Source organism: Coturnix japonica, chromosome 18, assembly GCF_001577835.2.
Source record: "Coturnix japonica isolate 7356 chromosome 18, Coturnix japonica 2.1, whole genome shotgun sequence".
Lineage (NCBI taxonomy): Eukaryota > Metazoa > Chordata > Aves > Galliformes > Phasianidae > Coturnix > Coturnix japonica.
The window spans coordinates 559,880-585,693 of NC_029533.1; the positions used below are offsets into that span (position 1 = coordinate 559,880).

A 25,814-nucleotide genomic window follows, 5' to 3' on the forward strand; every position below is an offset into this window, starting at 1 on the left:
AGCATTGAGTAGGGTTCTGCTCACTAGCTGTACTTAGAGATACTGGAAGCAAGCTGGGTTTCCTTGCAAGTACTGGTGTGTTCATGAGACTGCACCTGGGAGCCAGGTAGGGTAGATAATACTGTCACAGATATGCAGCTGTGGGGCAGCTTCACATGCAGCTATGGCTGCAACTTCACAGTAGTATGTCTGCTTGAAGGCAGAGCTGTTGGCATGGACTAACAAAGCTTAGACCAAGAGACTGCTGTTATCACTTCCCATGACATCCAAGGAACTCCACTCAGAAGCTTTCTGTTTAAAACGTTGTAGGCAAATCAAGGTTGAAAACACTCAGAGGCTCAGCTTTGAGCACAGTCATTTTCTGCACAGTCATTTTCCTTCAGCTTGTAGCACTAGCCCCACTCCCATCTTTGCTGCCCTGCTAGGCTTAGTACTCCGTGGAGAACCAACTTCTACTTCTGAACAGCAGCTCTTGTACAATAGACAGAGTGGGAAACCCACAGACTCTCACAAAATTTCAGCATCAACACATTCCCTGTTCTCTGTTCTTACATGGCCTTCTTACTTCCCTTCAGTTGAACCTGGTTCCTCAGCTACTGCTAATGGCTCCTCATTTGCTCCACATCAGTCAGGACCAAGACTCCTGCAGTGTTGAGTGATGGGTTTGAATGGTGAATGTTTCAGCCAGGGGAAATGATGCAACACTGGGTGTAATTGTACAAATTTAAATGACATAAAGCATGACTAAACTCACTTAATGGACCTCAGTTACCACTAACCTGGTTTTGATTCATTGTATGCTCAGCCTTGTGGCCTTTGTTCTTTCTGAGAGAATCCTCCAGGTCTATGTGGTCTTCCTGAAAGTAAGGGAGAGAAGATACTAGGAAGTACATATCTGCCAGATAAAAATCCATTTAGGCTGACATCTTTGCATATGCTTTTGACACACAGTGATGCTGTCCTTGTGCCTTTCACCCCAGCCAAAGGCCATTTGCAGTATGTCAAAAGGCTTCAGCCAGGACAGCTAATAGAGGGCAGGAGACCACAGCTATACCTGCCCCACATGTGTCCTGTTTAGATCAGGGTCTGAATAGAGGGAAAAGTATTTCCCAATTTCCCCTTTCCCTTCAGACCCCTATACCCCCAGAATACTTTCAGCTCAGCCTGTGTGTAGGCCAAAAGGAAAGACCTGCTATCTGAGAGATAAAATACCCATCAGCTTTCTTTTCCCTTGCCTGAGGCTGTGCCACACACAGACTGTTGTGCAAGAGCTGACAAGGCTGACATTGGAGGTGATGTGCTGAAGAGATGCGTTCTTCTATGCAGCATGTGGGAAATGAGCCCTGAGCGGGCTTCCTTCCAGCAGGTGGCCCCAAGCAGGGCTCAGCCTTTTGCCACGATGGAGGAAAAGCACAAATAGATGGCATCAGCTCAGAGAATCTAAAGAGAAAATGCACAGTTTAGAGGCACCATCCAAGTGTTGTAACAGTGCACTAATTTTGTTGTCTGCAGGAAACGGCTTCTGCTGAGGAACTGTCTGTCCCTCATGGTATGATACACTGCACCATCTGATAGCTTAGTAAAGAGACCAGTGTTCAGGATCTGTGAGTGCCAAGGTGGCAATACACAGAAGGGAACGGAGAAGGGAAGAGAACACTCTCCCTTGCCACTCACATGGCACATAAGCTGTTCTGACAGGACACTAGGAGAAGCATTAAAAATATATGAGGGCAAGGAGCTTGAAAACAATATATGTAGCTGTGTCAGTAATATCCCAAGCTTATTCAGGAAAAATAAAAGGAAAAACGATTGAAAAAAAAAAAGGGGTAAAAGAAACAATAACAAGGAAGCCACTGTTTGTAGTGCTTGTGCATATTAATCTATGGTTTTTATTCACTAGACATTGACACGGTTACAAAGACATTGCAGAAGAAAGAGACAGAGAGTTCACATTTTGTACACTCCTCAGGTCTCTTTGCAGCCTCATGACATCCTCACTCTTCCTCTTCAATCCTCCTATGGAATTCCCGGCTTTTTGCTCGGAGCTTGTTGACCTGTGACTCTGCAATGTCAGCCCGCTCCTCAGCTTCTTCCAGCTCATGCTGGATCTTGCGGAATTTGGAAAGGTTGACATTGGACAGCTCCTCCTGTAAAAGGACAAGGAGTTGGTGGTGAAGAGCCCAGCTCTTTTCTTTCCACATGATTGTCAAGGTTCTTTGAATTGCAAAGGATCATAGGCATTTTTTGCTTATATAAAAGTCAAAACATCCCATCCCCCCTCCCCCCCCCTTTTTTTTTTCTTTTTTTTCTTTCTTTTTTTTTTTTTTTTTTTGGAAAAGTTCTCATTTTATTGTATATTTAACATTATTGACAAGACGTATATTTTAGACACATTTCTGTCATATGCTCCAAAATAATTTAAGTGCATTTGGGCTATCTATTTCCTTTCTATCATCTCATTACTTTTATACTGGAAGGCAAAGCAGATCTATAAATGTGTCAAAGATCTTGAAGCCCACCACAGCTAACAAACTACACTTCCAAAATCTCTCATTTTCTTGATGAAAACTCTTACCACTATTCAGAATAATACTTACAGCCTCCTCAGATTGTCTCTTGTAGGATTTCACCTTCATCTGAAGTTTGTCCACCAGATCCTGGAGTCTAAGAATGTTCTTGCGATCTTCCTCAGACTAAAGCAGTTGGTAAGCAGGAAAGAAAAAGAATTATTTTCCCCACAACACAGAATGACATTTTCTCTTGGACTTCATGGAAAAATACCTTGACGTTCTGTCAGGTGGTTGTGTCAACACAAAGATGCCATCAGCCTTACCTGGTAGGTCAGCTCCTTCACCCTCCTCTCGTACTTGCGCACACCCTTCACGGCTTCAGCGCTGCGCTTCTGCTCAGCATCAACCTCCCCTTCCAGCTCCCGCACCTGCAATGAGAAACCCATCATTGGAGCTTCCCTGCTCTCTCTGACCTGGGATTACACACACTTGCACAAATACCAGTCCCACACACCCTGGCCTCCAGCTTCTGGATTTGCTTCTTGCCTCCCTTCAGGGCCAGCTGCTCTGCCTCATCCAGACGGAGCTGCAGGTCCTTCACCGTCTGGTCCAGGTTCTTCTTCATCCTCTCCAGGTGGGCACTGGTGTCCTGCTCCTTCTTCAGCTCTTCTGCCATCATGGCTGCCTGGAGAGACAAAGCAGCAAAGCTAGGTTGGAGTCAGAAACCTTTTGGGAGAATGCATCGGCTGTCAGCAGAGAAAGAGCCCCGACTCACATCAGTGATGGCCTTCTTGGCCTTCTCTTCAGCATTGCGGGCTTCCTGGATGGTGTCCTCCATTTCACTCTGAATTTGGGCAATGTCTGTTTCCAGTTTTTTCTTGGTGTTGATCAAACTGGTGTTCTGTACAAAAAGAGATTGCAAGACTTGTACTCTGAGACATGAAATACACCAGCTGCAGTTTAAATGAATACTTTACTCTTCAACTATTCAAAATCTGGAATTCCTTGTTAAATGGCTCTTCACACAATTTCAGTGGAGGGCTAAGGTGGTGGACTGTGACCATGTTTCCATTGCTGGCACTGCTATTCCCTGCCACTAGAAAAGTGTCTACACAACTAGTTTGAGCATCAATGCCTCACCTGGGTATGGAGGAGCTGCACACGCTCACTTGCGTCCAGAAGCTCCTGCTCAGCCACTTTCCTCGAGCGCTCCGTCTGCTCCAGAGCTGCCCGTAGCTCCTCAATCTCAGCCTGCAGCAGGTTTGCTCTGCGCTCCACCATGGCCACCTGCTCCTTCAAGTCCTCCTGCGTCCTGAGAGCATCGTCCAAGTGTATCTGGGTATCCTGTAGAAGAGGCAAGAGAAATGACAAGGGGCACAACAAACATGTGTACCTAAATTGTCAGAGAAGATATTCCCTTCTGTGTATTTTGCTGGACAGACCTTCAACACTGTCTGTGTGTTTCTCAAGTTCTTTTGTGCCTCTGCAGCCACGCGGTTGGCATGGCTCAGCTGGATCTCCATTTCATTCAGGTCTCCCTCCATCTTCTTCTTCAGTCTCAGGGCTTCATTCCTGCTCCTGATCTCAGCATCCAGGCTGCTCTGCAAGGACTCCACAATTCTGAGGTGGTTTCTCTTCATCTGATCAATTTCCTCATCTTTCTCTGCTATCTTCCTGTCAATCTCAGACTTGACCTGGTTGAGCTCCAGTTGGAGGCGCAGGATCTTCCCCTCTTCATGTTCCAGGGAGGCCTGGATAAATGGTCGTGATCACTTATAATGTAAGTAAAACTTTCTAGCTCATTACAGCATATCTCAGGAAGTCTGAGGTAGATAAGCTCTGTAGCCAGAACAGAGGGCAAGCATGCCTTTCTTGGCCTGATTTTCTCACTGCTGATATTTTTAGTGTGGCTAACAGTTATTATGAGCATGTACCTCAGCTTCTTCCAGAGCAGCCTGGATTTCAGACTTCTCCTGCTCAATCTGCTTCTTGACTTTCTCCAGCTCATGAATCGCCTTTCCTCCCTCTGCAATCTGCTCCGTGAGGTCAGAAATCTCCTCTGTAGAGAAAAAGGAATAATCACGTGGTCAGATATAGAGCATACAGGGAAAGGCCCCGTGGCACCAGCATAAACAGGTCTCCTCCCATCACTGCAGGCACAGACCCAGGTGGAGAGATGGGCAGGAAAGCTTCTGAGAAAGCCCTGCCAGCAACAAACGCTGAGCAACTTACGCTGCAAGTTCTTGTTCTCACGCTTCAGCGTTTCCAGGTGGTCCAGGGACTCCTCATAGGCATTCTTCATCTTAAACAGCTCTGTGCTGAGGGACCGAGACTCCTTCTGGGAGGCCTCCAGCTCAGCCTGCGTTTCCTCATACTTCTGCTTCCACTCCGCCAGGATCTGAGGAGCAGCAGAGTGTGAGTATGGATGTGGCAACCACCTTCTGCTCAGGAATCACAGGGCTGTGATTCAGAATCAATCTGGAGCCCAGACTACCTTGTCAAAGTTCTTCTGCTTCTTGTCCAAAGCTGCACAGGCAGCATTTGCTCTCTCCACATCAATCATCAGGTCCTCCACCTCATTCTGCAGCCTCTGCTTTGTCTTTTCCAGGGAAGCGCATTTGGCGTTCACAGCTTCAACATGTTCCTCGGCATCCTGCAGGCGCTGGGCCAGCTTCTTTCTGGGAGGTTGTAAGCACAGCTCAGTATTTGGGAGGAAAGTGGAGATTTTTCTGTAGTTTTCATCATCATACTCAGGCACTCCACAGTATTCTGCCCAAATGCACCTAGTGCAGAGCCTTTCCCAAACTTTGGTCCCTTTTCCTTTCCTCAAGTCTAGAAATCCCTCATCTCACTGCATACATCATACATTGCCTTTCTCTTCATTCTCCGTCATGTGGACTGTTTGTCCTTTTGAAACCACCATCTCAACAGCACCAATTTCCCCTTCATATCACTCCTCTCCAAACTACTATTTAGCTTTTGCCCTTCAGTCTGTCAGTGATTTCTTCCAGTTTCTGCTACTTTCTGCCAGCTTTCCCCGCTATCCCCACATACTTGGCCTCCTCCAGCTCCTCTGTGCGCTGAATAGCATCTGTCTCATATTTGGTTCTCCACTGGGCCACTTCGCTGTTGGCCTTGGACAGGGCACGCTGCAGCTCTCCCTTGGCTTCCTGCTCCTCCTCATATTGCTCCCGGAGCAAGTCACAGTCATGGCGGGCAGACTGCAAGCTGTGGGCCAGGGCATTCTTGGCCTGGGAATTAAATGATTGGAATAAAGAGTTACAGTATTCTGGGAATCTCTTACTTTCACCTGAAAACTGTATTTTCTCCCAAGTGAAACAGTGATTTACCCACAACATGGAAAAAATGAGGCCAGAGCTCAGTGCTCTACAGAAGGCCGGGAGTCTGCACCAAAAGAGCCTAGACTGCATGTCCTTGTCATTTATTGTGTACTTTTAATTAGGTCACTTTTTGAACTACTGGAATTGCACAGAAACCATTAATGATCCTTACCTTTATCTCTTCTTCTAGCTGCCGCTTTAGTTCTTCAATCTGTTGCGTGAAGGCCTGTTTCCCTCTGGACAGCTGAGAAATTATACCATCTTTTTCCTCTGCCTGGCGTGAGTATTCACCTGGAAAATATTAATACTTAGAAAACACTTCAGCAACCAATCTTAGATTCAATTATGCAACTAAGGGGAATATCTCATTTCTAAACTAGAGCTGGGGTGTCTAACCAGATTCTGTTTGCAGGCGAGCTCTTTGAGCACTGAGATCACTGATCATGCGCTGATTCTGCTCGTCCTTTGTTTTAAATTCACTAAGTTGGTCTTCCAAAGTGCGGCACATCTTCTCCAGGTTTGCCTAGTTATCAAACATACATATGAAAAAAGAGTTAATACCCAGACTCTATCTTATTTACAGAAGGAAAATATGGCCAGAAGATACACTTTACATATATAGGGACAATGTGCATTAATTTAGGGTTTTATATATTCAATTTGGAGAATGTACAACTGACAATGTTTAAGCAAGGTAAGACTGAATATAAATATACTAAAAATGTGCTATAAAAAGCATTTCTGTACCTTGGCTTTGGAGACAGACTCCATGTTGCTGGCCAAGTCATCAATCTCCATCTTCAGCTCACTCTTCTCCTTCTCCAGCTTATGCTTGACTCTCTGCAGGTTGTCGATCTGCTCCCCAAGCTCCGCTGTGCTGTCCGCATGCTTCTTCCGCAGGGCGGCAGCCGTGGCTTCGTGCTGCAGCGTGGCCTCTTCAAGGTCACGACGCATCTTCTGAAATTCTGCCTCACGCTTCTTGTTCATCTCAATCTGAGCTGCCGTAGCCCCTCCTGCTTCCTCCAGGCGCCCACTGATCTCCTCCAGCTCCCTGGAGAGGTCAGCCCGGTGCTTCTCTGCTTTTGCCCGAGAAGTTCGCTCTGCTTCAATTTCCTCCTCCAGTTCCTCAATACGGGCCTGGGGAACATCAGAGACTCTTCACACCCATGTCCTTCTCCTACCTGATCTCAGTCTGTGTGATAGAGGAAAAGAACCAGAGACTTGCCTGCAGCTCCTTGATCTTCTTCTGTAACTGCATGCCCAGAAGTTGTTCATCCTCAATTTTGCTCTGGATTTGGCTGATTTCAAAGTCTTTCCTTTGAAACAAGATAAATGGTGTTAGTGCCTGAACAAAATTCCCAAGTGCATCTGCCCGGCAGTCAGGTGTCACGTAAACACACTTACTTCTTCAGTTTCTCATCCAGCTGCTGTTTATCATTTTCCAAATCCATTATGCTGTCATGAGCCAACTTCAGGTCTCCTTCAAGTTTCCTCTTAGCTCTCTCGAGGTCCATGCGCAGCTTCTTCTCTTGCTCCAGGGATCCTTCCAGCTAAACAGAATGAGATCATCAGTGATGATGTGAAATGTGCCAGCCACATTTACCTCTACAACTGTCCTGTAATGGCTGTGTGCATTTTGCTTACATCGTCCACTTGCTGCTCCAGCTTGGTTTTAGCTTTGGTCAGCGTATTGACTTTGTCCTCTTCAGCCTGCAGGTCATCCAGTGTCTGCTGATGGGCCTCTTGGAGGGCTTTCTTCTCTTTTGTCAGCTTCACAATGGTCTCATCCAGGGCTGCCATCTCCTCTGTGAGGTTTTTCACCTTTGACAAGAAGGTAGTAAGTATAGATAAAAAATGATGTTTACAGTTTAGTACTGTGCAACAAAAGTGAGCGACTTGTTCTGCCTCATACCTTGTTTTCAGTGGCATGCTTTTCCTTCTCAACTTTGGCCAGTGTTAACTCCAGGTCATCTATGTCTTTCTTCAGCTCTGAGCATTCATCTTCCAGTTTCCTCTTTTTAGCTGTCAGCTCAGCATTAATTTCCTCCTCATCCTCAGCCCGTTCTGTCACCTCCTTAATTTTGGCTTCCAGCTGGATTTTGGTTTTGATGAGCTGGTCACATCTTTCTTCAGCATCAGCCAAGGCATCAGCTTCCTGAGGAGAAAAATGCACTTTTTTTAGATATGCCCTTTGCCGGATATTGTGATTCTCAGCTTCTTAGATGTAGATTCCTTACAAGCAATTTTTTAGTTAAATGTTTGTTTTGTATTGCAAGAGAAAGAAATACACCTTTTAATTTATTTTATATTGGTGATTTTAATACACCTGTTTTTAAACAGGTGTATTGAACAGGTACCAAACAAAATCCTTTGTTATCTATACAAAGATCTGATTAATCTTTATGATTAAAATACATATGTAAGTGTATATGCATCTTAACCCATGATAATGAACAGAATATGTAAATTTGGGTTTAATCATATGAATATCTCTCGTAATTACAAACATTTACAAAGTGCTGAGTGATAATCGTGTGCCAAGATACATACAAATATCAAAATGACAGTTATGTTGACACCATTTTTTGTTTCTCTTTTTTACCCTACTGGCTTTTTAGAGCAACTGTTTCTGCTTTAGGTTTTCACCATATCTCAAAAAATACTCTGTATTAAGTGGTTTCAGCTTCTCTGCAATACTTCTGTCACCTCCAGTAGCTGCCAGAAACTGAGTCATTTGGAATATACTTTTGCATATGACACCAAGCTGAGAAGTGCCTTATAGACTGGAGGAAAGGGAAGCCTTTCAGAGGGACCGGGGCAGGCTGGAGAAGTGGGCCCAGAAAAACCTAATCATGTTCAACAAGGCTAAGTGCAGGGTATTGCACTTCGACCAGGGCAACCTCAGGTATTTATACAGACTGGGGGAAGATCTCCTTGGGAGCAGCCCTGCAGAAAAGGACTTGGGGGTCCTGGTGGACAAGAAGCTGGACATGAACCAGCAGTGTAAGCTTGCAGCCCTGAAGGCCAGCTGTGTGCTGGGTTGCATTAACAGAGGAGTTACCAGCAGGGAGAGGGAGGTGATTGTACCCCTCTACTCAGTTCTAGTGAGGCCCCATCTGCAGTGCTGCAGATGGAGCTCCCAGCACAGGAAGGACATGGAGCTCTTGGAGTGGGTCCAGAGGAGGCCACTAAGATGGTCAGGGTGCTGGAGCAGCTCTCCTGTGAGAAATGGTTGAGGGAACTGGGCTTGTTTAGCTTAGAGAAGAGAAGGCTCTACAGGGACCTCATTGTGGCCTTTCAATACTTGAAGGGAGCATATAAACAGGAGGGGGAACGGCTAATTTTGTGAGAGGGGCAGTTGATTAGGAACCAAGGGGGAAATTCGGTGTTAGAAACTTAGACAGGGAGGTTCCTCATGTTAGAATGATTAGGACGGAAAGTTTTATCACCCAGGGTCTACCCAGCGTGCACGTGCAACACTGGACACCGAGAGTTTGCCCAGGAGGCTGTGGATGCCCCATCCCTGCAGCATTCAAGGCAGGCTGCCGATGTTGGCTCTGGCGCAGCCTGGCATGCTTGTTGCGACCCTTGCACACAGCAGGGGGTTTAGGGAACTGGTCTGAAGCATTTGGGCCCTTGTGAACCCAGGCCCCAGAAACATAATTCTGTGATCTATATTGATTCTGTGTTCCTCAAGCTTTTACGCTTTATTTATCATGATAATTACTATTTTATTCTTTCAAGCAGAGTGTCTTGTGATCCTCCTTTACTCATTATATCTCATCTTTCAGTCTAGTAGAAATTTTACGGGGGGGGGGAAGATAATTTCAGCAGTCATTTTACAGTTCAAGATATTTTCAAAAGGAGATCGTTTAAGCTTTCCTAGGTGTCACTTAAGCTGCATAGTGCTGCTGTGATGATATAGTCTCTTCAATTCTACGAATGCTTTGATTCAGAATTCACAGGATTGAAATCTCATAGATGTACCGTGTATTTTTATCTAGTAATTCTGAGCACTTTTAGAGTGTAAAATGAATATATTGTTTACTCTTAGCTCAGCATTATAACATGGTAATCTCTATAATAGGAAGACCACCTATATTGGAAAGGAAGAAATTATCTTGTTTAACTGGGATATAGAAAGAAAAAATGCTCTCTTTATATTCCCTAAAGTAAAGTATTTATAAGGACAGACGTTCTCTGTTTTGGAGAGGTTGGAAAGCATAACTAGAAGAACAAAAGTATATTACTAAAAGTAAAATTTCTTAATTGCTCTGATCAGTTCAACTGAATGTAAGTGATAATGGTCTCAGCCAACACCACAGAACTGGTGACCAGCAGTAGTTCCTGATGAAGCAGCATGAAGCTGCATCAGAAGATTGGATATTAGGAAAAGGATCTTCAAAATGAGGGTGATTGGGCTCTGGAGCAGGCTCCCCAGGGAAGTGGTCATGGCACCAAACCTGTCAATATTCAAGAATTGTTTGGTCAGTGCTCTCAGAAACTTGGTTTGAATTTGAGCAGATCCTGTGTTGAGACAGGAGTAGGACTCAGTCACTCTTGGGTTCCTTCCTACTCAGGATATGCTGTCGTTCTATGGTTTTGTGAAATGTCTCACCTATGGTATCCATGTGGTCATGAAATGCCATGACTGCAGCCTTCTGACAGCTCCTACAGTAGCTAGGTAGGTTTTTCACTTCAGCATTTAATGAAGTACAACTAAATTAAATTACATTGTACTTCCTATGTGTCTTTTGAAAATGTAGTCAGCCTTAAGTTCACAGTTAGAATCAGTCATACTGGTAGTACTCACAGCCTGCACTTGGAGCTGCAGATCATTTTTCTCCTGCACCAACTTCACCATTTTCTCCTCCAGTTCCTTCCTCTTTGCCTCTGACTTTGAAAGCTCTTCCTTAGTCTTCTCAAACTCTTGTTTCATGTTGGCCATCTCCTTCTCAGACTCTGCACTCTTCAGCAGGGGCTTGATCTTGAAGAACAACTTCATCCAGGGCCAGTGCTTGACGTTCATGAATGCACGAATGTTGTACTGGATGCAGAAGATGGACTCTCTGAAAGGTTAAGTCAAATAAATATTGGCAATTTAGAGTCGGATGACACAATATACCAAATCCAGTAAACCTAATTTACGGAAATGTCTACCTCCTCTCTACCATTTTCTGGTACTCCACTCTCATCAAGAAGCCCCTGCACCTGGCCTGTGTGCGAGTGATGAGCTGTGCCAGCTTCTCATCCCTCATCTCCTCCAAAAGGCCAATCAGTCCAGCTTTGAAGAACACCTTAGGTTATAAAACAAAGATAAGTACAACGTATGTGCTTATTGGTCACTGCAGCCAAGTAACCAGTTCCTCCATGGCAGATAACACAGGAAGTTAAGAGAAAAAGCAAAAAACACAAAGAATATGTGTAGTTACCATGTGTAGTTCCTCTTTTTATTATCTTCAGTCATGCGGGTCTGGCTATTATAGTCATATTGTAGTACATGAAAACTATAAAAGCCAGACCTCATTCCATGGTTTTTATTAATTCTTGATTCATCTTTTCTACCACTTCATCTTCAATTATCCCTTAGAATTATTCCTCACCAATAATTTCAAAGTATTGACTGAGTATGTGTCTAGTTTATGTGTTTTATACTCATTGTTTAATTTCACGTGCTATCTGATAAATCTCAGTATTATCCGCAAGCTTTACAAAACAAAAAACACATAGTTCTTGAAACAAACACTTCTCATACCTTGGTGTGGCCAAATTTATATTGAGTGTGGTCTATATCAATTGATCCAAGCAGTTTCTCACAAGCCTTCTTGCTGTCAATGAACTGTCCCTCTGGAATAGCACTTGCATTCAGTACTTTGTATCTAGGGGACAAAATGATAATATGAACAGGTCTGTTGTTGCAATCAGTTACCTGGTATGCTGCAAGAAAGAGAACATAACTGCACTGCTAAATGTAAATGTTCAGAGAATGATTTTGTCACCAGGGGAGAAGTTTAAATTTCATAAACTACTCAAGAGGGACAAAATCCAGGAATGGAATGTAGTCTTACCTCTGTTTAAAATCTGCATACAGGACTCTGTTGGGAAATCCTTTCCTGCAAATTCTGATCCCTTCCAGCACACCATTACACCTCAGTTGGTGCAGAACCAGCTCATGCTCCATGGCACCTAGCAATTCAGAGTATAAATGAGCACTGTATTCTGTAGTACAGCAGAGATTAGATACTCAAGGTTGTCTGTGGGTGGGTCTCTTACCAGGTGTTTTTGTTTCATTTGGGATGATACAGCGTACAAAATGGGGGTGGGTGCTTCTCAGATTGGTCATCAGCTTGTTTAAATTCTCCTGGGAGAGTCATCAAAAAAAGTTTATATTAGCAAATATAATCTCCACTAAGCATCAAGCCCTCTGTAATGATATAACCTATTAGACAGAATCCTGAACTGAAGCCACCTGCAGAAGTTTTTCTGTTTCCACATAGATTATTCATTTAATGTAGAAAATTTGTCTGTTTTGTCTGTAGAATATATTATATTCTCAAACATAACATTTTATGACATTCTCTGAATCTAGTGGAATGCTTTCAGTAGAAATGATATCCATTTTCCATTATATGTACCAGGAGAGATACACAGATAGCTCTGTGATCCAGTTTGAAGCATACTACAGTATGCACTTAAAGTGGATCACACTGCATAGAACAAAAATATAAAGCTGAATATTATATGTCTAGGTCGCATATTTCTCTAGTAAGGTTAGAGGAGAATGAGGTGACATTAATCCCAATGTTGGTTTGTAACTAATCTCTGAGTAAGTTTTTATATTGTCTATAATTAGTGGAGGGAGGCAGGTACCCCCAGGGGATATTTCCAAAAAAGCATTCTCAACATCCTTCTGTAGAAGGAACTATTTTATATTAAGAAGGAAACACCAAATGAAGGGCAAACATCATAATAGCCTTGAGGAGAGTTTAGATATGTATGGTGCTGACAGGCAGCAAGACTTGGTTATGAGAAAAAAAGTATACAACATCTTAAAAATCCACATCCCAAGGTGTGATGGTATTTCAACCATAATAGGCTGATCCATTAATCATGAAAATAATATTAGACATATTAATGAAGGAAACCAGCAGGCAGAAAGAATGTTGTTACAGGGCAATAAACGTTTCTGAAGCCAGAGGTGTGCACTCGAAGGAAATATGCATATTTTAGATATATCTTTGAAGTTTCCTGTATAATGTTGTTCCATCTGAAGACACTGTCTTATGAAAAGTAGACAAAAAGAAAATTCATGCAGTCAGTGTAAGAGATGAAGTAAGTTACAGTGGGTTCACTTCTATCAAAGCATGGCTCAAGAACTTCAGGGCTTCTTTTTTATCACAGCTCAGCACGGGGGGGGGCGGTTGAGGGGAAAAGCTATTTTAAATAATGAATTTCTTCCTCATCTTAGGAAAAAATATTGAACTCTGTATTGTACCCGGAAAAGAGCTGAGACAGTCTGGAAAGAAGAACCTTTCTTCTTGCCACCTTTCTTGCCAGCACCAGCACTAGCCTCTGCAAGATAAAAAAATAGATTTAAGAGATTTAATATTTTTGGTTTTGCCTTTTATGGTACTTTTTCTACTTTGTAAATTGGTAAAAATATGAGTTTGAAAGCTGACCTGCTTCTGCTCCACCGTAGTTGGCAAACAGTAAGGCCAAAGTTTTCAGTGAAGATTTCTGGTACAGCCCAATGACAGTTTCATTCAGGGGGTCCTTGTTCTTCTCAAGCCAGCCAGTGATATTATAGTCCACTGTGCCAGCATAGTGCACCAGGGAGAAGTGGGCCTCAACCTTTCCTTTGGTAGGCTTGGGCTTCTGGAAGTTGCTGGACTTGCCCAGATGCTGGTCATAGAGCTTGTTCTTGAAAGAGGTGTCTGTTGCCTTGGGGAACATGCACTCTTCTTCCAGGATGGAGAAGATGCCCATGGGCTGAAAGAAGTACACAGGAGAGACAATCAGCAATTCAGTTTTCAGGACACTTATGGTACCCAGTGACATGGCAATGTGGAACACACACAAATTAAAATACAGGAAAGTCCATTTAAACAAGAAAATACTTTTTTACTGTGAGGATGATCAAGTGTTGAAACAGATCATTGTTATCCAAGTTTGTTGTTTGAGATATTCAAAAGAGCTTTGTGGTCCTTAGAAATCTGTTCTAGCTGACATATTTGACCAAGGGGGTTAGATTAAGTGACCTCATAGATCCTCTGCACTCTGAAATTCTGTGATTCTAATTTCTTACCATTCTGTCAGCCACCGAAGACTGCATCCTGTATATAATGTGAATGTTTTCTTATTCAAAGTCAAAGGATTAAAGTGCAACTGTTTGCTATTAATTATGCATTTCCATTTCCTGAGTTTATTTTACAAAGATACAGCTATATTGCTTTAGGAGCACAAGTCTGTTGCAGCTAAGAGGTTAGGTGGAAACTCAAATGGAAACCTATTCTAGCTGTTTTGAGAAAACATTTTGATTGAGAATTTAACAATCTTTTTGCACTTCAGAAGAGATCAGTACAAACCTGCTGCCATAAACAGCCTTAATATCTCAATTGACAGCTAAAATAAACTAAACATAAATATATTTTTGAATATCAAGATCTAAAAATTTGCTTATGAACATGGAAGGTTCCTTTGAAAACTTGAGATCTAGTAATTATAAAATCTGTATTCTCACACCTTCTCAATGAGCTCAATGCAGGCAGCCAGGTCCATCCCAAAGTCAATGAATGTCCATTCAATGCCTTCCTTCTTGTACTCCTCTTGTTCCAGTACAAACATGTGGTGGTTGAAAAACTGTTGCAGTTTCTCATTGGTGAAGTTGATGCACAGCTGCTCAAAGCTGTTGAACTGGAAATAAAATGATAAAGACTCATATTTGCAAGATGCAGTATTAACTGCAAAACCTCATCCTTTAAAAATACAGAAAGCAGCTATATTGGTTTCATTGTGCCTGCACATTTCTTCATTCAGCTTGCAGGCTATGTAACAAAATAGAGAAATGCTTAAAAGTCACTGTTCATAACAATATTTTAATCCTTGATTTAGCTGTGAAGATAGAATATACTTCCTACATCACCTGAGGCTACACTGCAGAAAAACGGTAACACATATCATGAACAGTATTTGTGTTATGATCATTTAAACCAAAGAACTTTTCTGTCTGAACCATTCTGCTCTTTTGAGTTTTTACCTCTTAATAATGAGCCTATTGTCATGAAAAAAAATCCTTAAAAGGGTCAAAATTGCTTTATAGGAAAAAAATAAATAAATAGGCAAATAGGACCATAGAATTGTAGAGTAGCTTGGGTAGGAAAAGACCTTAAAAGATGATCAGGTTCCAAACAATTACAATAAATTACGTTATGATAACATCCAGCTGTGACTTCCAATCATCTCTTACAAATCTTTGTTACTCACATCAAAGATCTCAAAGCCAGCGATGTCCAGGACACCAATGAAGTACTGCCGGGGCTGCTTGGTATCCAGCTGCTGGTTGATGCGAACAACCATCCACAAGAACATCCTCTCATAGACAGCTTTTGCCAGAGCACCCACAGCATTGTGCACCTAAAACAAAGGCAGATGTCTGCATTTACCATACTGAGCAGAGGAGAACCAAAGAGATCTTAATTCAAAGAATGGTTTCAGGTTACTGTATTTCTTACCTGTTGTACAGTCTGACCCTTGGTCACATATTCATTCCCAACTTTGACTCGGGGGTAGCACAGTGCCTTGAGCATGTCAGCTGAATTCAGGCCCATCAGGTAGGCAGCCTTGTCAGCCACTAATCAGCAAAGAGAGATGGAAAAGAAGAACTCAGCATTACTAACATTTTGTATCTTGAAGTATTTTCTAAGCACTGCAGTGCTGAGGTTTCTGTTCTTTGAAATCTGCTGACAGACTCTCACAGAAAGAATCTTAGTGACATCAAAGCCATTATGCATGCTGAGCTTTTTGAAAGAGCTTATGTTTGAAGTTCTTCATTGAGGCATGCAAAATATAATGATGTTTTGTTAAAATTTCAGGAACACAACTGAAAGCTGAATATCCGTGGTATGTATGTAGCTCAGAAGTAAAAACATTGGATTCTGTCCTGTCTCAGATGCAACTGCAGTACTTCCAACCTTCTGCCCAGTCCTTCAGCAAGAGAAGCCATCACTGGGAAAACTGGAGACATGGTTTCAAGATCCTAATCCAGCAGAGAGGAAACAAATGCACCTTTCACAACAGAGTTCCCTGAGCGTCTGGCAGATGAAGGAGAAAAGGAACACGGCCACCCATTTAATTAGGGCTGAACCACTTTACTGTTCCACAAGGGTTGCAAGGTATGTCCAAGAAAAGTATGAGTAATAATAACATTACAGAAAAAACATCCACATCTCCCGGCAGTGTACACAGGATGGTTTAAATTGTTAATTTGGGATATGATAAACAAATCCAGAGATTTTACATCAGAGAAATTGATACAATGGGAGGACAAGTGACTGTTTCTGACTTGATGTTTTCCCTGGGTTTCTCAAGCTCAACACTGGCTAAGACACGGAGTGGCTGAAAGGACCATTAGCTACTGAGTTTAACAGTACCTTCTGTGCCATCTGGCTCTGCCTGCTCCTCTCGCTGTTTCTGCTTGAATTTCAAATTCCCATAGTGCATGACAGCCCCTGTGAGCTTGTAGATGGCAGTCTTTTCATCAGCACTGAAGCCCAGGATGTCAATGGCACTCTAGTAATAGATTCAATATAGTGAAATATTTGTCTGAATATGATATATGACCTATAAAAGATGACCTGTTTTATGCGCTACTCACATCTGTAGCCATAAGCTCCTCCTTGTCATCAATGCTGGGGACAGTGATCTCACCTTGACTCACAAAAGGGTAGTCGTATGGGTTGGTGGTGATAAGGAGCATTTCTGAAAATAAATGGATGTTCATGGATTAAATTTCAGTATTTTCATAATGTTATTAATTGTTGCTCTGTAATCTTCCTCCAAATAGCTCAGTGATGTCTCCTACCTATTAGCTCTGGCTTCTTGTTGGATGTGATCTGATAAAAGATGTGGTAGCTTCTTTCTGCCTTGAGCTGGAAAGTAACTCTGGACTTTTCCAGCAGATCTGCCGAGGAAGGAGAAAAGAGTTAGGTACAAGACAGGACATGGAGGTGGAAATTCAGGAAGGAATTTGAACAGGCCAGGAGCCACTCTTACAAGTTTCAATGTCAGCAGAAGCCAGTTTGCCTGTGGCCCCAAAATGGATTCTGATGAATTTACCCTGTTGAGGAAATGGGATCATTTCAGCCTGGATGGCTTCTTTGGACAGCTCCTTATTTAAGAATATCACTAGCCCCATCATTACTTTGTGGGGAGCAATGACTTACAAAACGTGAGGAGTTGTCATTCCTCACAGTCTTGGCATTCCCAAAGGCCTCCAGCAGGGGGTTGGCACTGATGATTTGATCCTCCAGTGTTCCCTACAGGATAACAATTATTCCTGGATAATCCTTATTTTCCAAAATTCATGCTAGGAACAGAATAAACATTTATTTCAGCCAGTATCGCTTAATGTACCTGCATTTTGCCAGGCTGGTCTTCCTTCTTCTTCTCCCCGCTAGCTGCAATTGTTGCAAAGTACTGGATGACACGTTTCGTGTTCACAGTCTTCCCTGCACCAGATTCTCCGCTGTCAAACCAAACAGAGAAGCAGAGAGCGTGAGGTCAGGGAGAAGGTCCCCTGGCACAGGGCAGCCCCGCAGGGACCCGAGCTGGGAGCATACTTACGTGATCAGAATTGACTGATTCTCGCGGTCTGTGAAAGAGATAGAGATAAGGAGGCTTTTCCTACTGCTCATAAATAACAAGAAACACAAAATGTGGGAGACAAATATGAACTGAAATCTGCAGGGAGTGCAGGGATGGGAGACAGTGAAAACCCCTGGGAGTTCCAGTTTTAGCTATTGTCCTGAGTAGCACTGAGCTGGCTTAAAATGTAAGTTGGATCTTCTTCAAAAAGTCCAAGCATTAATTCCCCAAAGCAAGTAATGTATTTCCTTCCATGTCCCAACGGTGGTAAGTATAAGCTCAAATTGAGGTATACAGCTGTCAGAGGCCTGTGGTCCTCACACAAACCGTGTACCTTCTTGTCCCTCACACAGTTTTCATGCAGGAATCTGATCAAGCTGCCTACCTCTGTTCAAAGTAAAATATTGTATGGAATAATAATATGTTGAATTCAGTCACTGCAAAAAAAGTAAATTATGAGTCCAGCATTAATTCTGCAGTGAGAGAGTGTAGCATTATGTATGATATGCTGCTAGAAATAAGACACACTGCTGAATGTATGCATGCTTCTAGTACAGTGCTTGAAATTAGTTCCTCCTTAACTTGATCAGTTTCTGTCACACAGCTCCATGATGATTGTACTGGCTTTTCATACACTCCAGTAAGAGCAATGGGGCTCTTCAGGTTGCTTTGAAGGAGATCAGGCACTCACCAGTCAGCATGAACTGATAGGCGTTGTCAGAGATAGAGAAGATGTGTGGAGGAGCCTCCTGGCGCTTTTTGCCTCGGTAGGCCAACACCACCTCCGGGTTGTACACCGGCAGCCACTTGTAGGGGTTGACAGTGACACAGAACAGGCCCGAGTAGGTCTGCAAGGAAGGGACACAGCATGTTGCATTCCACTCAGCCTGGCACAACAGTCCTCCCAAGCTACGCTACCCAAGGAAGAGCTGCTGGTACTTACGTAGATCATCCAGGCTGCATAACGCTCTTTGAGGTTGTACAGCACAGCGGGTTCATGGAGGTGAGTCATCATGGCCATGTCCTCAATTTTATCGTACTTGGGAGGGTTCATGGAGTAGACCTGATCATCCTTCACAGTCAGAGTCTGTCAAGGAATTGAAAGATCTGTCTGTCAGCCAGAAGCTCAGAGTGGAGATTAAATGTTGATGTGAAACTTGCTTTTTTCTCACCTCTCCACCTTCAGTCTTGACAGTGACCTTCCCTGTTTCCCTGCTCTGGATTGTCCCTTTCACAAAGGATTCCTTTGGATGAGCCACAAAGACTGATGACTTGGCATCAAAAGGCTTGTTCTGGGCCTCAATTCTTTCCTTCTCTGACTTTCGAAGATAAGGAGCTGCCTCCCCAAAGACGGCCATTTCAGCATCTGAAGAAGCCATGGCTGCTCTTCACTGAAGGCACCTCAGCAGAATACTCTAACAGGGAGAAGTAACATGGCACAGCTCATTTAGATATATTCTATAACACTGTGAGACTGACTGTGACTTGGTTTTTCTTCAACTTGTACTATATGGAATGTCTAACATGTCCTAATGGAAGATTTGATTGACTTAGGTTGACTTGGGAAACAAGAGGTCATAACTGATGCAGTCTAGGTGTTCAGACTTCTAGAAGAGCAACATCTGATCACCTTTCACAACTGTAGGCTTGGGGCTTTAAGAACATCATGTCTGCAAGATGAGTGAAGTTGCTGAGCAAGATTTATTTTAAGACATCATTACTAGCAGTTGAAATAAAGGTGGAGCATTTTGTTTAAAGGCGGAGAAACATTTCTAATAACACGTAATTTAAAGACCTATAAACTTGAAAAACTTTGAACTTGTGGGGCATTTACTTATTAACTGTAATTGTAACAGGAAGGCAGAGAAAACTAATGAATTTTGCTACTGAAGTTGCCATCAGGAAGAAAAGGGCAGGATCTGTGACCTTTTAATACTCTGCTGTAATTTAATTTGTTTATACATTTGTCATTCATGACTACAATGTCCAAATACACTCATCTTCAAAGTTCTGACTTGTATGAAACAAAATCCATGCACTGAAATTGGAATTGCCATGGCTGCACAAAGCTCCCAAATAAATACTTTCTGAAAAAATCCAGGAACAGGGGAGTTCTCAAAACTTTAATAAAATAAGAATGCTTCTTCAGATGTTTTGCTGCATCTGCCATCGGAGGCAGGAAGATATAAACACAACCATTTGAAAGCCTTACCAGCCATGAGCACCCCACCGCCTGCCTACTGTAATCACACCAGCTTGGAATGCAGGGTGAAAAAGGTAATTGTTCATCCATACAGAAATCCCACCCAAAAGCATAAATAATTCAGGTTCTTACCTCTCGTGACACCAGATGGGTGGCTTGCAGCCTGGCAGCTGGTCAATGCTGCAGAACAGAAATGCAGAAATCCTACTTGCAGCTGCACAGAATTCCAGAGTGAAAATGTGCAGGTGTCTTGAAAGCAGATTTAAAACTTGAGCTGAGGAATTGAGCTTCCTCTTGGAAATGAGCAATGGAGGCAGAGGAATGCTGTAACACAGAAAGACTCCTGCACGGCTGCAGACCCCATCCACTTACCTTGAGGCTTTCCGTGGCGACAGGGCAGTCTTGCTGCAGGGACGTTTTATACGATCTCATCTGCAGATGCTACAGATGCCTACTCTTTCTTCGGTCAAAAAATTTTTGGCAAGCCTTCTTTAGTAAAGCATTGTCTGGCAAACTGAACTAAGGGCATAATTGTCATTTGACATGACTAGATATAATTAGAAAATTTTGATGTCTTACGGACTATATGAATACATCTCCTATAAACAATTTGACAAGGGTGTTAAGGAGGGAATCTGGACTAGTCAAGGCACTTAGAGAACTTGGATGCAGGACTTATGGATTCTATTGCTGGCTTTCCCACCGACTCACTGTATGACCCAGGGTGGATTGCTTGGTATGTGTGTGCTGCAGCTACCCCAGCTGTACAATAGATAGAACAGGATGCTGAAAGAGAAATTAGCAGTTGTGATGGTAAAATCCTGAAAGCAAAAATGTGGGCATACAACACAAATGTTAGAAGTACAGCAGGATGATAAGGCAGAAGTTGCAGTAAGTGAGAGATTGGGTTCTAACTGGATTTTTAAGCTGGTGCCTCTGAGAGCAACATGAGGCAACTTCAGAGATATCAGAAAGAGCATACATACTGAGGCATGTGCATTTGTTGTTGTGACCTTGTGCACCAATGCGTGCTTTAAGAGAGGTTATGACCTTCCAAGATCCCTTCTGATCTGTAGGTCAGTGCCAGCGAGCAAGAGATGCTCCATTCTTTTGCTGAAAACCAGCAAAAAAAGATTATCTGGGTGTCTCCATGCCTATAACCCAAGGAAAGATAACTTATATAGAAAAGCTTTTTTCCTACCTACAATTCACAGAAAAGTCCCTCTAGTCAGTCATAGCTCTAGAAATAACTAGACATTCCAGATTCTCTGTGCCTGATACATACCTCACATCTCATCAAACATATCTTGCACACATTCACACAGTCCAAAAAACACAGTGTTATGTAGACCAGAGCACCAGGCCTGGCAAACATGCCAGTACAGTGCTGTTTGCATTGGAAAGAGGGATTTGCTTGTAGTTCTGAAGAGTGAATGACGTAGGAAATGGGCATTGTCATGTGAGCTGCTTTAAAAACTGTTAAATTTCAGCATATTCTTCTCCTGGTCATTAACAAAAATCAGTAGTTAACACGGGGAACAGGGACAAGGTAAGAAAAATGATTTGTGAGAATTGGTGTAAAAGCCAGCACCAAGCTCTGACTTTGCTGAAGAGGACTCTGCTACTGCAGCTCCCAAATTCTGGGTGTCTGGGCCTCAACCTGGAGCTCAAACCCATCCAAATCAGGATGATGAGCACCACGTGGTGCCCTGCATCCCAGTGGTTATAGGTCTCTCTAAGGAGGGGACGAGAGGGCCTTGGCAGCTCCAATCTCAGCGTTCAGAAGACCATGAACACAGAGCAAGGCCTGGGAGGAGCAGAGATGGCTGAGGCCTCTCCCAGGATGGGAGAGCTGCAGGTTTCCTCTCCCCACGTGGAGGAGGGAGCTTCAATCTCCCACTTCCTGGGAAGCTGCAGCATCTGCACTGTCCAGGCAGCATCCCTTGGCAGCTGCAGGTGTAGTACTAAGTAGCTGCAGTTGCTTTCCTGTGGGGTCCTGTTCTCAGCAGTAGGTAGCAAGCCTGTCTTATGCCCTGCTGTCAGGATGCACCTGTGTCTCCAGGGACTAATGGGGAGCAGCTGAGTGTCCTAGGTCAGATGCAGCTCTAGGCATGCAGTCAGCCACAGACAGGCCTAGTCTGAAAAGGAAGTGGTTAGCAAATGTCTCTTCAGTGTTGGCAATCACTCAGAGGTTACTAGGTCACTAGGTCCCTATAAGCCAGTTTTAGAAACCTAATGCCTTTTCAGAGAGGTTTAAATCTCAGAAAAATGTTGTGACTAGGGCAAGGAAATGAAGGAGAGACTAAATAGCTGTTAAACATGCACAAGGATGGAGATTTCACAACCTCTCTAGGAAACCTGTTCCATTGCTGATTCAGCCTCAGAGTCAGAAAGTTTTTCCTGAAGTTCAGACACAGCCTCCCACATCTTCTGTACTCCCATTTCCTCTTGTCCTCAGTTGGCCACCGCTGAAAAAAGCCTGGCTCTGTCTTCTGTACTGTCTTCATTCATGTATTTATTCAGTGATGAGATCTTTTTTGAATTTTTTCATCTCCAGGATGAACAGTCTAGTTCTCTCAACCTTTCCTCATATCAGAGATGCTCCAGTCCTTTTATCATCTTCAGGACGCTTTGTTGGACTCTCAGATACATTGGTGTAGTCTCATAGTGGACAGTCCAGAAATAGATGCAGTATTCCAGGTGTTGCCTGAAAAGTGCTGAGCAGAGGGGAAGGACTACCTCCCCTGACCTGCTATAGAACATCTTCTAATAGAGACCAAGTTACCGTTCACTTTCTTTATAGAAAGAACCTGTTGCTGGCTCAGATTCAATCTGGTGTCCACCAGGAACCTCATGTCCTTTATTCAGAAGTTGTTTTCCATTTTCTGGCTGCTTGGCCTCCAACATCTTTTGTTTCCTGTGTAGTCGCTCCTTCCCATCTGGGGGACTTTCCCCTTCCCTAGAACTATTGGAACTAGTATTCAGTCCTGGATTTTGATGAAGTAGTACTTATTGGTGCACATGCAGACACAGAATAAAAGATTCTTTTCGTTAAGTGGGTCTTAGCAGCTGCAGAATTGGGAAGCATTCAGAACTCCTCTGAGACTCTGAGGTAGAACTGAGTATGAAGAGGGAAATGAACATTCATCAGACATCCATTCTTAAAGACAAGGAAACACATTTCTGAATGTCTGTTTGCACATTTATATTAAAATATCTTCAAGCAGTATCTCCTCATTTAATTTTTATTCATGAAAATATGGGTTTTCTAAGGAAGCTAATACACAGTTTTACCTCACACAAAAGGATGCAGTCACATGTTTTCTGATCTGATGATAACAGGAATGAGGTCATTCTTTGTGATATTGTGGTTTGCATTCTGTCTGATTACTACAAGTGAGTCAACAAAGTTGGACTCCCTATAACTCTTCAACTTTAATGCCAACCTGTTAGTTTTCATGTGACGTTTGCTGTCATTTTCAGTATTTTACTATTTCTTAGACAGTCCTAATAGTCTGCAGGACTTGGTTCTGTACAGATGTAATGACAGGATTATTTTGGCATCGACTTAGTTAAGGGAAAACACAGCCAATGAAAAGAAGAGCTTAATTTATTGAGAAGCCTAGTTAAACACTTTCCCCTGTGCCCCTGTCATCCTGTCAAGAAGAAAACTTACAGGAGGAAATGAGTAAAGTACAAATTTAATGACTTTATTGGCATGAGGAGGAAATGTTAAGTAGGAGAACAATTATCTTGCATTGCTTCTTCTGTGAGTCCTAAGTCCTGCTCACAGTGTAATTGTGGCACAGGATGGAGTCTCTAATGTTTCTCTCACATGTTAATCAATATTGCTAATTGAGTTAATGAGCTTCCATGTGGACTTTCAGGTATATCTAAATGTCCCCTGTGACATTAAAACAAAGCAATCAAAGTCCTCAGGCACCTTGATATTCCTCTAATAAACAGGCCCTGTATAGAAACAGCATGCGATTCCTGTAGAGTCAATATAATGGCAAAGGAGGCAAGAATACATAGGTTGGTATCGAGACTAAACTGTCTGCCATCTCCTTCAGGAATTCAGCCTTTATCATCTCAAATATTGCACTATGCATTTCACTGACACCAGTCTCTGATTGATCCTTGGAGGAGAGTCCAGACTACCAGATAGTAGGATCTCATTTTAATAGAGGTTCTGGCTCACTGAGCCTGAAGCTGTTCCGCATATAAGGCCATAACAGCCCTGTGGAAATAGGCAACCTGAAGGTTGAGGGGTAGGAGCTCATGACCCCATTCAGAAGAGGGATTAGTAAGACTTCTAGCATCATTATTATTAACTCAAAATTAGAAATCTGGCAGTTTTCCTATCATCAGAAAGAATCACCATGTTTCTTGAAACACACAAGTAGATTGTTGGCTGTAGAACTGTTGAACTGAAATGTGAAGAAGCAGCTTCCCTCTAACGAGAGTCAAGAAGGAAAAGGCTTTCTACCAATGTATTCTGATTGCTCCAAAACTGCGGACCTTGGGTTGTGCCAGACTAGGCACCTCTTGGTCATCTCTTTAAGAAGGAAAGAAACCTGGCATGCTGAGGAATTATGGAGGATTAATTTAGGAGCCTGAAAGGTTTGGGTAGTCCCACCCACAGTAAATTGACACAGAGGGCAGCCCTTCATGAAGAGATCTGAAAACTTAACAATCTTCATGGGTTAAATGACTCCATCTCTGACTGAGGGGAGTCTGCCTCAGGAGTACAGAGCTCAATCAAACATAGGCATACATCAAGGGAAGGAGCCATGCATATATAAAATGAAAATAGTTACTGGAGCTTACCTGGGTGTGAAAAGTATTAAATCTTCAAAGGAGAACTTAGAAAACTGCTGGCAGTCTCGTCCTGCAAGGAAGACTGAAAATGATTCCTGACAGTTAGGGGCACAGAAAAACTTCAGTATATACTGTCCTAATAACCCTGCATTAGGTGCTGGAGCAAGTCCTTGTTTAGCAGAATATTTATGCAGGCGTATACAAAACCACAATGTAACTATATATGCTGACTTCAGTGAAGGAGAAACTATTCCTACTGTGGATTTATAAGTTGGATTTCTGTGTCTATCACAGGCACTGAGCTATGTCCACATTAATAGCTCATTGTTAATACTTTGATACCAGTATAAACCCCAAAGTTAGCATAATGTGATTATGGGTATGTGAGATTTGTTTAGTACCTCAGAGTGAACCATGTGTGAAAAGAGATCAGTATTAATCAGTCTTGAGTCTGAAGGTTTACTGAAACATAGCAAAATTCTTCAAGATCTTATATATGGAGATGTAGCTCTCATGCTGAGAACACTTTGCAAACACAGTTCAGACTAAACACATTTTACATTAAAGCCTGCTTCACCATGAAGAAGGCTTTATAGATGACACCAAGTATGTCTGCTTACTCCTGTGTCAGCTGACTGTAATACAAAAAAATCCTGGTAGCTTAAGTTAGAAAGTATGCAGGGACCCGACAGGGACCTAACATCATGAAACAGTGCAGCGCCATTCAAACAAGATATCAGAGTTGTTCTAGAAACCCCTCCAGAAGAAAGAAATCACTCTAGAAGAACCACAACAAGGAGGTACTTGTGCAACTGCCGTGATGCAGAAGGAATTATATAATATCCCAGGTTGGAAGGGACCCACGAGGATGATCAAGTCCAACTCCTGGCTCCACATAGATTCACTCCAAAATCAACCCACATATATATCATAGTCTCATAGTCTCATGCGGGTTGGAAGGGACCTTAGAGATCATCGAGTCCAACCCCCGGGATTCGAGCCTCCTATGTAGCAGAGCGGCACTTCTACCACTTGCGCCACAGGGGGATTCGAACCCAGGCCCCGGTGTTGCAAAGT

General features: G+C 42.9%; 1 protein-coding gene and 1 long non-coding RNA gene across 10 annotated transcripts in view; one reads left to right on the forward strand and one right to left on the reverse strand.

Annotated features, from left to right (window-relative positions):
* The window catches only part of LOC107322053, a 74,776-nt gene that overhangs the window by 40,099 nt on the left and 8,863 nt on the right, over positions 1-25,814 (forward strand). For 5 of the 9 annotated variants that reach the window (XR_001558780.2, XR_001558779.2, XR_001558786.2 and 2 more), the window contains 2 exons: positions 6,042-6,130; positions 15,943-16,242. This is a non-coding gene — a long non-coding RNA (uncharacterized LOC107322053). Of the gene's footprint in view, positions 1-6,041; positions 6,131-15,942; positions 16,243-16,438; positions 19,991-25,814 lie in introns of all 9 variants that reach the window. The other 4 variants (XR_001558789.2, XR_001558790.2, XR_004309243.1 and 1 more) reach the window with 3 other exon arrangements.
* LOC107322041 (myosin heavy chain, skeletal muscle, adult-like) lies at positions 1,857-19,117 on the reverse strand. Its single transcript, XM_015879637.2, has 38 exons — positions 18,886-19,117; positions 18,657-18,800; positions 18,405-18,561; positions 17,693-17,720; positions 17,483-17,594; positions 17,293-17,385; positions 17,123-17,186; positions 16,932-17,030; positions 16,725-16,828; positions 16,501-16,639; positions 15,583-15,701; positions 15,335-15,484; positions 14,594-14,764; positions 13,531-13,840; positions 13,347-13,423; positions 12,125-12,212; positions 11,920-12,037; positions 11,607-11,730; positions 11,012-11,148; positions 10,665-10,920; positions 7,764-8,006; positions 7,496-7,672; positions 7,256-7,401; positions 7,077-7,167; positions 6,599-6,988; positions 6,248-6,374; positions 6,024-6,142; positions 5,565-5,761; positions 5,005-5,188; positions 4,743-4,908; positions 4,445-4,569; positions 3,953-4,261; positions 3,651-3,854; positions 3,286-3,411; positions 3,025-3,195; positions 2,834-2,938; positions 2,598-2,693; positions 1,857-2,147 (listed from the first exon to the last, which is right to left on the reverse strand). The coding sequence occupies exons 1-38, from the start codon at positions 19,090-19,092 to the stop codon at positions 1,995-1,997; spliced, it is 5,826 nt and encodes a 1,941-aa protein (XP_015735123.1). The 5' UTR covers positions 19,093-19,117; the 3' UTR covers positions 1,857-1,994.

What these genes read in the sequence shown, in the direction of transcription:
- LOC107322041 (XM_015879637.2), bottom strand. Translation starts at nt 19,092, where the DNA reads ATGGCTTCTTCAGATGCTGAAATGGCCGTCTTTGGGGAGGCAGCTCCT. An exon ending in AATCAGTCAATTCTGATCAC is followed by an intron (nt 17,595 to 17,692) that starts GTAAGTATGCTC and finishes TTGGTTTGACAG; the next exon opens with CGGAGAATCTGGTGCAGGGA. An exon ending in TGAAGGAGCTGACCTACCAG is followed by an intron (nt 2,694 to 2,833) that starts GTAAGGCTGATG and finishes CAACTGCTTTAG; the next exon opens with TCTGAGGAAGATCGCAAGAA.